Below are 13,481 nucleotides of genomic sequence, written 5' to 3'. Positions count from 1 at the left end.
TTCCTGGCCATTTCTACTAATGTAATACTATATAACTATCTCTAACAAGTGCTGAAGTTCATTACAACTTTGAAACAGATTTCAAGTTGTGTAAAAGTTTGCCTTTCTTTGCTCAGGACAAATTGGGCTCCGGAAACTTATCTCTCCCCTTAACTTTCACATCAAGCCACAGCTGAGAAATGATTTGTATCAAATGTTAGAATAGCCTGTTGCTATTTCCTGGAACCAAGTATCCAGAAACCAAGTATCTGGAAAAGTGGAGGGATTGCAGAGCAATAGTTGGCCTGCCAAGTAGTAGATTTCCAGTGTTTTCACCTGTTCTCACCTCCCTACCTATAACTCTGCCACATGTATGCCCTTCACAATCGATGCTTGCTGTTGAAAACCATAATTTCCTCTCCTTTGTCCAAGCAGGGAATTAAAATGCTAGGCACAGTTGTAGTCAATGGTGTCCTTGCATTGGTGGACTTCCCCCTCTTCTCTCTTGCATCGCCCAAATCTGCTTCAGAGGATTGGGAAACCCTCCAGTGTAGATTACAATCTAGAGAGCATTATTATCCTGGAGGATGGCATGGCCATTTACCTTCCCGCTGGAGCGGTACCAATTTATCTACTTGCACTTTGACATGCTTTTGAACTGCTAGGTTGGCAGGAGCAGGGACCGAGCTGGTGAAATGTTTACCAGAAAGAAAAACACACCCTGTCCACGGTCACCTTGCTGTGATAAGGTAAAATAAAAATTCTGCACCCACCCCAGTTCTAAAGATTTCCTAACGAGGCAGAAAAACACCAACCTTTTTAGAAATAGGACCAATAGGACCACTCAGAGCAGGGGTGGGTAACCTGTGACCCTAGATGTACAGCCTTCGTCATCCTGTAGCTGACTGCGGGTGATAGAAATTGGGAGTCCAACAATATCAGAAGGTCCACACGCTCCCTGTCCTTTCTTAAGAAGGAAAGCAACCATGTTCCTGCATGTAAGTACTACAAACCTTGGGGGCCTTGGTGGAAAGGTGGTGTATCAATGCAAAAACTATTATTATACTGCTAAAACTGTTACATTCCAAATGTCACAACATGTGACTTAACAGATGTGAGCTCTAATAATTAAAGCCATCATGTATGAGATGGAATTCATTGAGTTACAGAAGAGACTGGATTGCGCCCAATAGTGGCTTCTGTGCGTAAGATGAGATAAACAGTTTTTGCCAATTACCACCGCATTGTGCAAATTGAAGTGCCTGGCACTAATGTAAAGCCACAGTTGGATGCATTCCAGTGTGTCTGCAATCATTGCACATAATGCTTGCCTAATTGGTTGTGTGTGTCCTAGGCCATTCTTCCAGTGAAATCTCCTGTGCTGAACTCTCAGATCTAATGTGTTACTGCTGGTGCCTTTGCCAATGACAGGGACACACAATATCTTCAGCCATGTGTTCAGATATTTTTAGCTGGATAGCATGAATCAGGAATTGTAATTTGCCTTCCCAGCACAGCAGCGCAAGCAACTGGTTCCTAGTTCTGGCTCCACTTGAGCCTGCTGCATCTTGTGGCTTGCAAATCATGTCTACATACCCCACTTGGTATGCTTTTAAAAAAGAGAAATACAGTGGTACCTCGGAAGTCGAATGGAATCCGTTCCGGAAGTCCGTTCAACTACCAAAACATTCGGAAATGAAGGTGTGGCTTCCGATTGGCTGCAGGACGCTCCTGCAGCCAATCAGAAGCTACGTTGGACGTTCAGGTTCCAAAAAACGTTCGCAAACCTGAACACTCACTTCCAGGTTTGCGGCATTCGGGAGCCAAAACGTTCTAGTCGCAAGGCGTTCAACTTCCAAGGTACGACTGTAACTATAAAAATCCAGCATGCTACAGGAGGGAATGGAATTTATGAAAAAGCAATGCATCTGCTTAAGCCAAATTCTGGGCATTTAAAATTAAGACAATGAAATTAATATAATTTCAAAATGTTTGACTTCAAAATTTGAGTTATAAATTTGAGTGCTTCTGACTGCTTGGAAATTGTTGATCAAATGCCATAAGCTGACAATTTTCAGATCCTACCAGTTTTTCCAATAAAAGTTCTCAAAGATCAAATACCATTGCCTGGCAATTATCACATACTGTCAAAATACTGAACCCCATCAGCTAAAACAAATACGGCCAAGTAACAAGAAACATACCAGTTGTTTATCCAAACTGTCAAGTATCAAATTTGAGCTTTGAACAGGTTGGTTCTTCGTGGGTGAGGGGATTCTTTAGATTGGGGATGGGGAACCTGTGGCTTTCCAGATGTTTATAGACTAAAACTCCTATCAGCCCCATTCAGCATAGCCAATGGTCAGGGATGCTGGGAATTGGAGTCCCATAACATCTGGAGGACCAGAGGTTTCCCATCCCTGCTTCAGATGTTTAATCATGTCCTCCACCCTTCCCTCCAGCAAAAATGAGACAGGAGAAGATATAATCTATATTTGACTGTATTTCAAAGTTGTTGATTGTAAACAAACTTTGCATTGGGAAGGGGAAAATCACATGACAAGATATCAGAGTGATACTATAAATCCATTCAGTTGTTTTGTTACCACACTTCACATTTTGGAACTCAGAATTTAGCTTATGGTGTAGAAAACTTGTAAAAATTTTATTGCAAGCGTGCCTTTGTGTAGAACAAAAACCATAGTCACAAAATTTAGGTCCTCACGTGAACCAAGGAGCCAGGAATACTGATGGGAACATTCTGTTAGGGTCCCCACACATGCATTTCCTGAACAAATACAGATAGATAGATATATGTATAAAATTGATCTTAAAAGTTTCAAACCAAATGGTAAACAAAACAGCACCGCACATTTAAATCTATAATTGACATTGTTTAACAGAACATTTTTTGGGAAGAAAATGGAAGCTTGCAACTGAACTGCTATCATTGTCGTGTTGTGAACATAGCCTGATAATACAAGGGTAGCTGAATGCACTTTTCACAACAACAGCACTACAATAGTGTTCTGTACAGTCATTTCATTTGATGGAATGTAAGTTGCAAAGGTGGAAAGAACTAAAAGTTTTTTTTAAAAAAAATTGTAGCTCGTAGGGCTTCCTTCCAAAACACGATCTCCTCTGTGTTGCCTTTGCCTGTTTAAGTGACAGCAAATCCCAATATCTTTTTTTAGTGCCTTGACTGGTGCTATCTCAACCATAACTTTCTAGTGCACCAAAGGGGAAATTGCAAAGGCTGGCTGTATCAAAAACTGCTTGTAGGGTTTTGTTTTGTTTTTGTGGGAAAAAGAGGACTGAATAACCAGAAACTGGGCCATTCCTAAACCAGAACAATTGAAATTGGTGAAGGAAGCCACTAAAACCCAACTCTTCCTTTCAGATTTCTCAGCACTTCTGGTTCCTCTTAGACTACCTCCTCCCACATGTCAAGCCATATATATCAGCCGTCGTGCCATAACTGCTACGTTTTAGTTTGGCCAGAAAAATAATAATATTTTTTTCAGTCGGTTTCTCTTTTGATTTCCAGTATACAGATTTTGTAAATAAACCTCTCCCCAGGTCAGATTACAAAGTGGATACAGAATCAGAGCCCAGGAAACAAAACAAGCCGTAAAGTGTATAGTGGGAACAATCTGAGTTGAATGTCCAGCATCTTCCCCGTACCAATTGCATGAGCATCAGCGTCCCATGCTTGCGGCGAAGTGTGGAGTCTCTACTAATTGTACACCTTGATACAGATTAATTTGTAAAGCATTGCTACAAAACTGGGAACATGGGGTTCTGCTTTATACTGAGTCAGACCATTCATTTGGTCCATTTTGCTCAGTACGATCTACACTGACTTTCCAGGGTTTCAGGCAGGAGTCACTCCCAGCCCAGCCCTTACAGGAGATGCCAGGGACTGAATTTAGAATCTTCCACATGCCAAATAGATGCTCCAGCCACACTTCCTAATGCCCTGTCCTTTGGGGTTCTCCATAAATGGCACCAAAAGTTCTGATCAGAGGTGGGGAAGGCAGGCTCACTAGCATTTCTGCCCTCTGGAGACGCCTCTGAGTGCTGCCTCAAACTTAGCTGCAGCATTGTCCCTTCCTTGCTTGGGATAAAAACCTCTCGTGCTGCTACCCAATTTGTGCTGTTCCCGTCTTGTCTTCTGCTCAGAAGGATTTTGCCATCTCCCATCATCTGCGCCTAGATAGCTCTTGTCTTCATCTAGTAAACCTCCTGCCCCAGTACAACAGTAACAGGTTATCAAGAAACAGGGCTGTTCTCCTGTTTAAATCATAACACACATGATGGCAAATATCTATTTCCAGAAACAGGTGAATAGTTGAAGGGAGTGACATTTTATACACACCACATCTAATACAGTTCTACTTCATAGTGATATGTAGGTATACTTGAACAGGGCTCCAGAGAGCTGTTGATGCCATGTGCAGTTTAGAAAGCCTACCAAGATCCCATTAAGCACAATAAAAAGGTAAAGGGACCCCTGACCATTACGTCCAGTCGTGGATGACTCTGGGGTTGTGGCGCTCATCTCGCTTTACTGGTCATGTGGCCAGCATGAATAAGCCGCTTCTGGTGAACCAGAGCAGCGCATGGAAATGCCGTTTACCTTCCTGCCGGTACGGTACCTATTTATCTACTTGCACTTTGATGTGCTTTCGAACTGCTAGGTTGGCAGGAGCAGGGACCGATCAACGGGAACTCACCCCGTCATGGGGATTCGAACCGCTGACCTTCTGATCGGCAAGCCCTAGGCTCAGTGGTTTAGACCACAGCGCCACCCACGTCCCAATAGAATTTACCGAAAAGAAAAATGCAGCATACAGTAAAAAGCATGGTGGCTGATGGGATACCTCTGATATCTTTGCCACAATAGGTTGCCCTGTCACAGTGATTGCCATCAATATACCCTGTCTTGATTTGGATGAAATTTACACAAATGCCTACATAACTAAATGGCCAAAGTTCAACTGGTGTAACATGAGGGGTTGAGCTGGTACCTCCTGGTCTAAGCACTTACGGGAGTGTAAGTCGAAAATGGCTTTTAAGGACCAATGATGCTTTTAAAAATCAAGGCTCGTGACACACACGTTAACGAGGAATCTTCGTACAGATATTGTTTTGAAAAGAAATAGCATTTAATAACAGAAAATTGAACTGCTTGAAATCTGCGGGTTTGGGTGCATAGGAATTGACTGTTTAGTTTAAAAATCTAAATAAACTTAACTTCAAAGGCCGACTTATACATGTAATAAGTGCAGAGGACGAGTGTTGCTTTCTTACTTGGAGAAAGCTGCCGTTGCCTCAGGGTATTTGTACATGGGCCGCGGTGGTGGATTTTAATGCTCAAGACCCATCGCAAATTCTCCGGTAAGCTCATATATCCTAGTCAGGTTGAATTTGTTTTCTAAAGGCAGTGATCTGCAGTGTGGCTATGGATTATTAGCCTTGTGGCCAAAAGAAAAAGGTCTGTTGCAACATCATATGGTACCAGCTCATCAACACTTTTGAGGTTCATCCCAAGATCCAAATCTGGAAAAGTTGGGGAAGACACTGTGTGAGGCTGTGATCAGTGAAGTTTTCTTCTGAGTCAATGTGTCATAGGATTGCGCTGTAAGCCTTAGGAAGGTCTGCCACATCTTTCAAAATCCACAGTAAAGCCTACGTTAATATCTGGGATATTGCTGGCTTTGCTACTCTCTTCGAACAGTGGATCACAACTCCCCTTTTTCCCTCTGCTCTTGTCTCTTAAACTTATTACAGGGTTGAAACAAAATAAAAAAATTCATTCATGTAGCACCTTAGAGACCAACTAAGTTTGTTACTGGTATGAGCTTTCGTGTGCATGCACACTTAGTGTATCTGAAGAAGTGTGTATGCACACAAAAGCTCATACCAGTAACAAACTTAGTTGGTCTCTAAGGTGCTACTCGAAGGAATTTTTTTATTTTGTTTCGACTATGGCAGACCAACACGGCTACCTACCTGTAATTATTACAGGGTGTTATTTTGCTTTATATCTGAGAAGGCTCTTTCACAGAGAGTATGAGAAGACACAATGGAAGGAAGACTAAGGAGCTCTTTCAAATCTATACATACTAATAGTTTGTTACAATGCAATGATAAGGTGTTACTTCTAATATTTCTGTTATGAACCTCACTGAGCAGCAGTGCTTTTTTCCCCAGGGGGTACTCAACGGTATGCGATACCTGCACCTCTTTTTTCTAAAAGAAAAGCACTGTAACAACTTCATGGTGAGTACCGACACCTTTTTTTCTAGAAGAAAAGCACTGCTGAGCATCAATATTAGAGCTCACTGTTTAACTTTGAAAGGTATCTATTTATTGAGCAGGTTTAGCTGCAGAGCTGTTGGCTACAGATCTTCCTCTGGAGGTTGGAATCTAGGAAGGGGCAAGTCGGTCAGCTTTGCTTTTATCTCTTTTTCTTATATTTCTAGTCTTGAATTCAGTTCAGCGCATGTCTGCATCAGTTTCATTATATATATATATATATATATATATATATATATATATATATTGCCACAAAAATGAGATGAGCCCGCAGTGTGCACATCTCCTAATGTATATTTATATGCAATCTTGCCCAAGACACACATTTTTGCAACATGATTTCCCCATCCGTAAGGCATTTTTAATGTTGTTTTCACTAATGTGCATTTTTATACGCTATTTCCTCTAATGTGTGTATTTTGGATTTTTTGTTTGTTTCCTGGTTGGACCACAACATCACAAAATTTGGAGAAGTGTGAATTTTAAAGGATAGCTTCATTTTAGTCATGTATTATTTCAATGAGTGTGAATTATGGTAGGCATGCATTAAATTGCAAACTGAACTGACTTTTACCCCATCCCTATTGGAACCTCACCTATAAGAACATTTCTGCAGAGTTTTATTAATGTCCTCATTTCCAATCATTTCATTAGGCTGTGGCCCTTAGTAGCTCCTGCAGGCAACGATTGCTTAGCCTGGTCACCTTCCATTTTCCTTTCTGCTAGTTTTCTATTTGGAAAGCCTACATTTTGTCCCATTGCAGTGGGCAACACTGAAAAGACTACCAGCCAAAACACTACCAGCCAAAAGAACACAAAGCATTTTGTCTATTCTGAACATAGTATTCAGAACCATAACTTTCTAGTGCATGGAGATCTCACACAGCTTTGGAAGCTCATGAGAAGTAAATATGAATTACTGCAGAGAGTAGGCAGCCAGCTGCTCAACAGGCTCAACCCTTTCATCTTATTAGGCTTTCATGTTAGATATGCAATGCTCAGAGACACCTCCAGCTCATATACTGGTAGCAGAAGACAGTAAAGAAGTAGTGCTAGAATGTCAAAAATGGTGTCCTAAGATTCACTAGGATCTTGGGCATGGAATGTAACTTCTGATGCAAAAAGGAGTGGTCGTAAACATCAGCAATGCCACCAGATCTCATAAGAGAATTGATGGAAACTACTACTAACAAGCTGTAAGCTCAATTGTGGACACTTGGCCGTCATATACACTAGATAGAGCCACTCCAATATTCAAGGGTGGATTTGTGAGTGGCCAACCCAGGGAATGTAATTTTTTTAAAAACGCAGTTCTTAATCTTAACTTCTTTTCTCTATTCCGCATTTTATAGGGCAAAAAAAGGCTCTTGCGTTTCCATGTGTTGCAGTGAGTAGTTCATTAGTGCATTTATTTATTTATTTTAAAAAAGCACTTTCTTGAACTCTGTGACTGGGAGGCGTCATCAAAGTACAAAATGCTGAAACGATGCGGCCTCATCCTGAATCACTGCTGAAATGAGCACCAGAACTGGCAGTCCATACCTGGAGGAAGCACAGGAAGAAGCTAGGAGAGGTCTCATTAACTGCCAGGTCAGATGAGATTCTGCTAAGCACCTGTTAGCAGAACAATGCCTTCTGTAGGGAAGCATCAATTAAAAGTTCTAAAGTGACTTCTTTTTGAGTTGCTGCTCTCTTGCTAAACTTTAGGGAGCTATATCCTCATAAATGTACAAGAACGAAAAATCGTGAGATCCCCAAATCAATTATTAAATGGCACAAGAGAACTGCATGTAGGAACAAGGATTTCTGGGGTTTTTTTTAAACTGAACAAAAGTAGTGCCTGGAAGGGATGGCTAGGAAGAGCAAAAAGTGGAGCCCATCAGGTTTATGCTTTAACCCCCCACCATTTAATTGTCAAACATATAAATGGGAAAGGGGGGCAGTCAGGAGTCAGTGTCCTACTAAGCATTCAGAGTTTTCAAAAAAGTTCCCGAACAACACTCACTTTGCCCTTGCTTTAGTGAGCAGGAAGATGTTCCATTCCATAATAATAAACAATAGTCAAAGGAACATCTTAACAGAGCATGGCGACACGATACTCGAAGGATAATTTATTGTGCATGGTGTGTGGTTTATATATTGCATTGCCATGACAACTTTTTTCCCATGTTGAATGCCTGAGCTGCAACAATGCCCAAAGGCCCCGATCCAACTCTAGGCCTGAGTAGGATGTTGTGTACATGCAGCAATTGGTGGGGAGGGGTTGCACCTATGAATGGGTTCCGAATAAGCATCAAAATGTATGGAAAGCTACGTCCAGATGTGTCCCTGTATCAGTTACACATGCAGACGGTTGCTTCCATGTCTCCTTCTAGTGCTGAGTGACAGACATTAGCAGAGGAAAAACCAGTTACCTCAAACAGGCAGCCTTTTCACTCTTCCATCTCTTTGGTCAACTTGACTTTTGTGGCATTCAGCATGTGATAAGAATGTTTCATTCGCTTCTGCCCCCCTTTGTTGAACAGCTCCCAGACATGAGACTGGCAAAGATCCCTGCTGACTGCTTACGTGGTTACTAATATAGCACATCAACATAGTTACTATTTTATCCAGAGGAAATAATAGCCAAATGCTTGTGTATGCTTCCCCAGAAGTAAATCCCAGTGTGTTCAGTGGGACCTATGCATAGGTTGAAATCCTAAACAAGAAGGAAGTTTTACAGTCCAACATATAAAATGCTGGTCAGCTGGGAAGGACAGGTTCATATTTGTCATGTTGGCAAAGGATAAGCTGAAACTGTATAGGAATCAACTTGCTTTCCCCAACTCACCAGCATTACAGATGTTGGCTTGCAAGACTTCCATCCTTTATGCAGTATCTTGCAGAAACTCAAGCACACAATAGTGATGCCCTCATGATCTAGTCAGAAATGGAACACTTTCAAATTCTGTTGATTTCAGTGGGAGGAATTTAAATCTATGTCCTGGTCAAATTGTTTGAGAGTAGTCTAGCGAAGGTGGATAGACACAGCCCTTTTCAGATAACTTCCTACCACTTTTGTCTGATTAATTGGGGAAAGAGGGAGAGGACGAATTAAATTCTGCCTTCATCCCAAAGGCTGACTGGAGTCTGAGTTGGCCACAACATTTTTGTGCAGTTAGATTATTAGTACCTTACAGTGCAATCCTATATATATCACTCAGAAATAAGTCTCATTGGGTTCCCGGGGACTAGGAATAGACAAATCAGTTCCAGTTCTCAAAGTTCCTCTTAAATTTAAATCTTAAATTCAGTTCTACATATTCCTGCAACCTGTGATTTTTTTAAATAAAAACCTAATAAAAATTTGTCAGCATTTTAGTATGCATTTCTCCAAATGAACACATTTTTGTATGCAGTTTTAACTAATATACACATTTTTCTGCAAAGCAGTTTCCCCTGATAAAAAGCATTTGCGTATGCTATTTTCATGAATATATGCATTTTTATGCCCATTTTACCCTAGAATATGCTTTTCTGTACACATCACTTGACACAACCGCCCTGCAAAATTCAAAGTGTGAATCTTGGAGGATTACTGTTTTTCAGTTCACATATCGTTCAAAAAAGGTGCAAATTAGGTAGTTTAAAGGTGAACGCAAAATGAATTGAATTCCTCTCGTTGGGGCTTACTCTCAGGTAAGCATGCATAGAACTGAGGCTGAGGACACCCAGACGCAAAGAGCTGAGTTAGGGCTCTGTAAGCTTCCCAGGGTGTTGTTTATCTCCCAAGACCTGACAGCAGAGCAGTGGGCTTTGGCACGCTCTTGGAGTGTTTAAGCTCAAGATGTATATTTGTAAATGAATGTAAACATTAGAAAACAGCAGTAAACCTCCAGTGGCTGACCTCCTCCTAAAGGAATCCAAGCGCTATACTGCTGGACCTTTTCACAACTTAGAATAGTTGGGTGAGTGTAATAATATATTTTGGAAACGCATTTAGGAAACCATCACATGCCAATGAGTAGAGTGTCTAGGTGGGAACTGAACAATATCTGGCTGCCATTTTGTTTTTTCTCACTCCAAAGCTGTAAAATCTAATAACCAGTGTTAACTACAAGGGGAAAAAATTATCAGGAGCCAATCCCTGAGGCCAAACTAAGACCTGGTGGAAATTTTTATACAAGAAAATAATTTTGTTAAAACATCTGACTGGCTGTTGCTATAGATTTCTAGTAAGTATATCTTGATCCTATGACCCACACTGAACTCTGTGGAGTCCTTAATTCCAGTGGGAATTTAACTTGTGTCTATGTAAGAGAGAAGCATTACTGGTTGGGTGCAACATATTTGGAAGATTATTTAATACAGAAACCTTCAGAATAAGTAGGGACTCTGCCATGAAGCCTTATTCGCTTCACTCACCTTTCAAATTGGTGCACTGTAGGACTCCAGGGGGAGGAAAAAGAGGGCAGAGGCAGGAATTGACCCTGGAATCAGACACCGCTGAGTTGAGCCTCATTTACTGAATTGAGAAAAACAGCAAGGAGAGCCTTTCTGCATTACTATTTTCTACAGGGAAATTCATATGTGTGTGTATACTCTCTAGTAATCTTATAGGGCTGAGAGGCTGCAAGAACAGCATCCTGTCAGGCTACATCCCTGACTATGCAAAGAATGGGAGGGTAGAACGTTCTCCATAGAAGAATGTTCCATATAATAGTACCACTGTTTTCCTTAAGGAGTTGTAATGCAGCCAGATTTCCTTGCTCTATGGTATGGCCTTTAGGAGAGGATGAGTTCTGGGTAAAACAAGCTACCCCTCCCCATCTCTCAGGAATGTTAGCCCTTAAAAACCACTAGTGCCAGTGAGTATAGAAGAATTCAGGCCCTCCTCGGAAAGCCCATGAATATACTTTCCCAGAGGAGATCTTGCCGCTCTGCTGATGGAAGGTGTTTATACTGAGCTCATGCTCTATGCAAGCGATGGGGAACCTATGGCCCTCCAGGTATTCGTGGTACTATAGCTCCCATCACCACTGGGGCTGATGGGAGCAGAGACCAACAGGTTGGCCATCCCTACCTTAATGAAAGCCTTTTATCGTGTCCTCTTGCAACTCTTGGCCACTAGTACCATAAACTTCCAAGTAGCCTCCCTACTCACAATAATAATAATAATAATAATAATAATTTATTATTTATACCCCGCCCATCTGGCTGGGTTTCCCCAGCCACTCTGGGCGGCTTCCAAAAGAATATTAAAATACTATGATACATCAAACATTAAAAGCTTCCCTAAACAGGGCTGCCTTCAGATGTCTTCTAAAAGTCTGGTAGTTGTTGTTCTCTTTGACATCTGGTGGGAGGGCGTTCCACAGGGAGGGCGCCACTACCGAGAAGGCCCTCTGCCTGGTTCAATCCAACAATCCACCTATTTGTCATGTTGCCCTTGTGAGAGCTATAGGTCCCTTGCTTGGATCGTGGTTGATTTCAAAACCTTGGTACATGGTTTTTACAGATGTGTAATTTCTGCAAATGTGTAACTATTATGGGAAGTCTCCACTTCAAAGAAGTCTTGCAGAACAACACCCTGAGCACACAACAAAACATGTCGAACTATTATTTCCTGCCAGGCTTGTGCAAATATTAACTAAAAGGTATATTAAAACAGTCTTGACCAGGAGGGTGGGGTGGAGGGGTAGTGCATTACATTATGGTCCAAATCCAAAGATGCTCTCGCACAATAGTGCATTATGTGCTGTCAGCAGTATTTTCATGGAAAATTCAGATATGGGATATGCATCTGAAAAGAGAGAGCAGTGGGAAGCCTCTGATTCTGCTTTTTTCATTGTTGCTTGTGCTGTGGGATCCTGTGTATGCTTGCAGATACTAAAAGTTAACGAAAAGTTAGATTATCTTTTGTATTAGTGTGCTTTGATAATGGGAAAAGAATATACTGTGTTTAAAATTAAATTAAATCTCTCGCATTATGGCATCACTGAAGTTAGCCTCAAAGCTCACACTGACTTTAAGGCGAAATGACATTAGCTTTGATAGGCAAAGCCACCAATTTCTGGCTAATCCTTTATATTTAAAAAAATTGTTTTTTTTCTTCCCCCTCCTAAATTATATTCCCTCCTACAATCCAAAAGCATTGCAAGAAAATAAAATCTTCGTCAGTCATCTAAGTCCCCGCTGCCGTTGCCTAACCATAGGCTTGCAAAATAGATTTATACATTTTCCGGTATCTCTTTTTAGTGACCTCTCTGTGACCCCTTGCCAGGCGCTGAGCATCTGCAATCACAGGACACCGCTTGTGTCTACACTGTGTGTGGATCACACATTTTTTTAAAAACTGAATATGCTTTACAGTAATGCCCCGTCTGAACAACTGAGCCACTTCAGTTTGGGAGAGGACAGGGAAAGGGGCCTCATGTGACAATTAACACCCTGTTTAACAAATAGTATTAAGAAACAGCTGCTAACTTAAATTTGCTTCTGATGCGTTAAGTGCCCATGACACTCTTTAGGGCCTTAGGGATACTGGTGGGGCCTTCATGAAAGCCCACCACCACCACCACGTTCATGGCTTCCCTGGTCACTTTGTCACATGGGGGAGCAGCATGGTTGCTGTGATTGCAAGGTCCTCACTTTGGCGTTCCAGAGTTGTCGTCGTCTTCCTCCTCCTCTTCCCCGCTCCTGACCTAAGCCACGGGGAATGGTGCATCAATGGCAAGGTGAAATATCCTCCAATCCCAGTAGCTCTTTGACAAGTCTCTCGCCGAACTGCACCCGGCTGTACTTTTTCACGTGGTAGGCGTCGGACATTTTGTATAGGATGTAGGCGTTGTTTATGGCAATGCTGATGGCAAACCAGAACACTTGCTGCCAGGTCTTGTTTGGTTTATGAGAGATGAAATACCTAGAAAGAACAAAAAAAGGGGGGGAGGGGAGGGAATCCAGCGGTCATGAAAACGTTTCTGAGATAAGGCAAAGGGTCTGTGCCCTAAAAACTACAGAATCTAGACACAAGACAGAAGAATGTTCTGTCTGTCTATGTCTTACACTTAAGAAATCTGGCAATCAATGGCAGTGGGAATAGGGAGTTTGTTGGTTGGTAAAAAAATATATAGAAATGAATCTTGCCGATTTCTCTATAAGCTGGCGAACTGGGAGAGAGGACTTTATTCTGCCACAGCAAC

The 13,481-nt window shown here is 41.7% G+C and overlaps 1 protein-coding gene across 1 annotated transcript in view; it reads right to left on the bottom strand.

Annotated features, from left to right (window-relative positions):
- Window positions 1-12,186: 12,186 nt before the first annotated feature.
- The window catches only part of PGBD5 (piggyBac transposable element derived 5), a 65,795-nt gene continuing 64,500 nt past the window's right edge, over window positions 12,187-13,481 (bottom strand). The window contains exon 7 of the mRNA XM_080997723.1: window positions 12,187-13,201. Within this exon, the coding sequence (XP_080853849.1) occupies window positions 13,006-13,201 (196 nt within the window). The 3' untranslated portion in view covers window positions 12,187-13,005. The remainder of the gene's footprint in view (window positions 13,202-13,481) is intronic.

This window comes from Podarcis pityusensis (assembly GCF_964106645.2).
Source record: "Podarcis pityusensis genome assembly, chromosome: 3".
Classification (NCBI taxonomy): Eukaryota; Metazoa; Chordata; class Lepidosauria; order Squamata; family Lacertidae; genus Podarcis; species Podarcis pityusensis.
The sequence above is the reverse complement of the archived record's forward strand: the minus strand, read 5'-3'. Positions and strand labels throughout refer to the sequence as shown.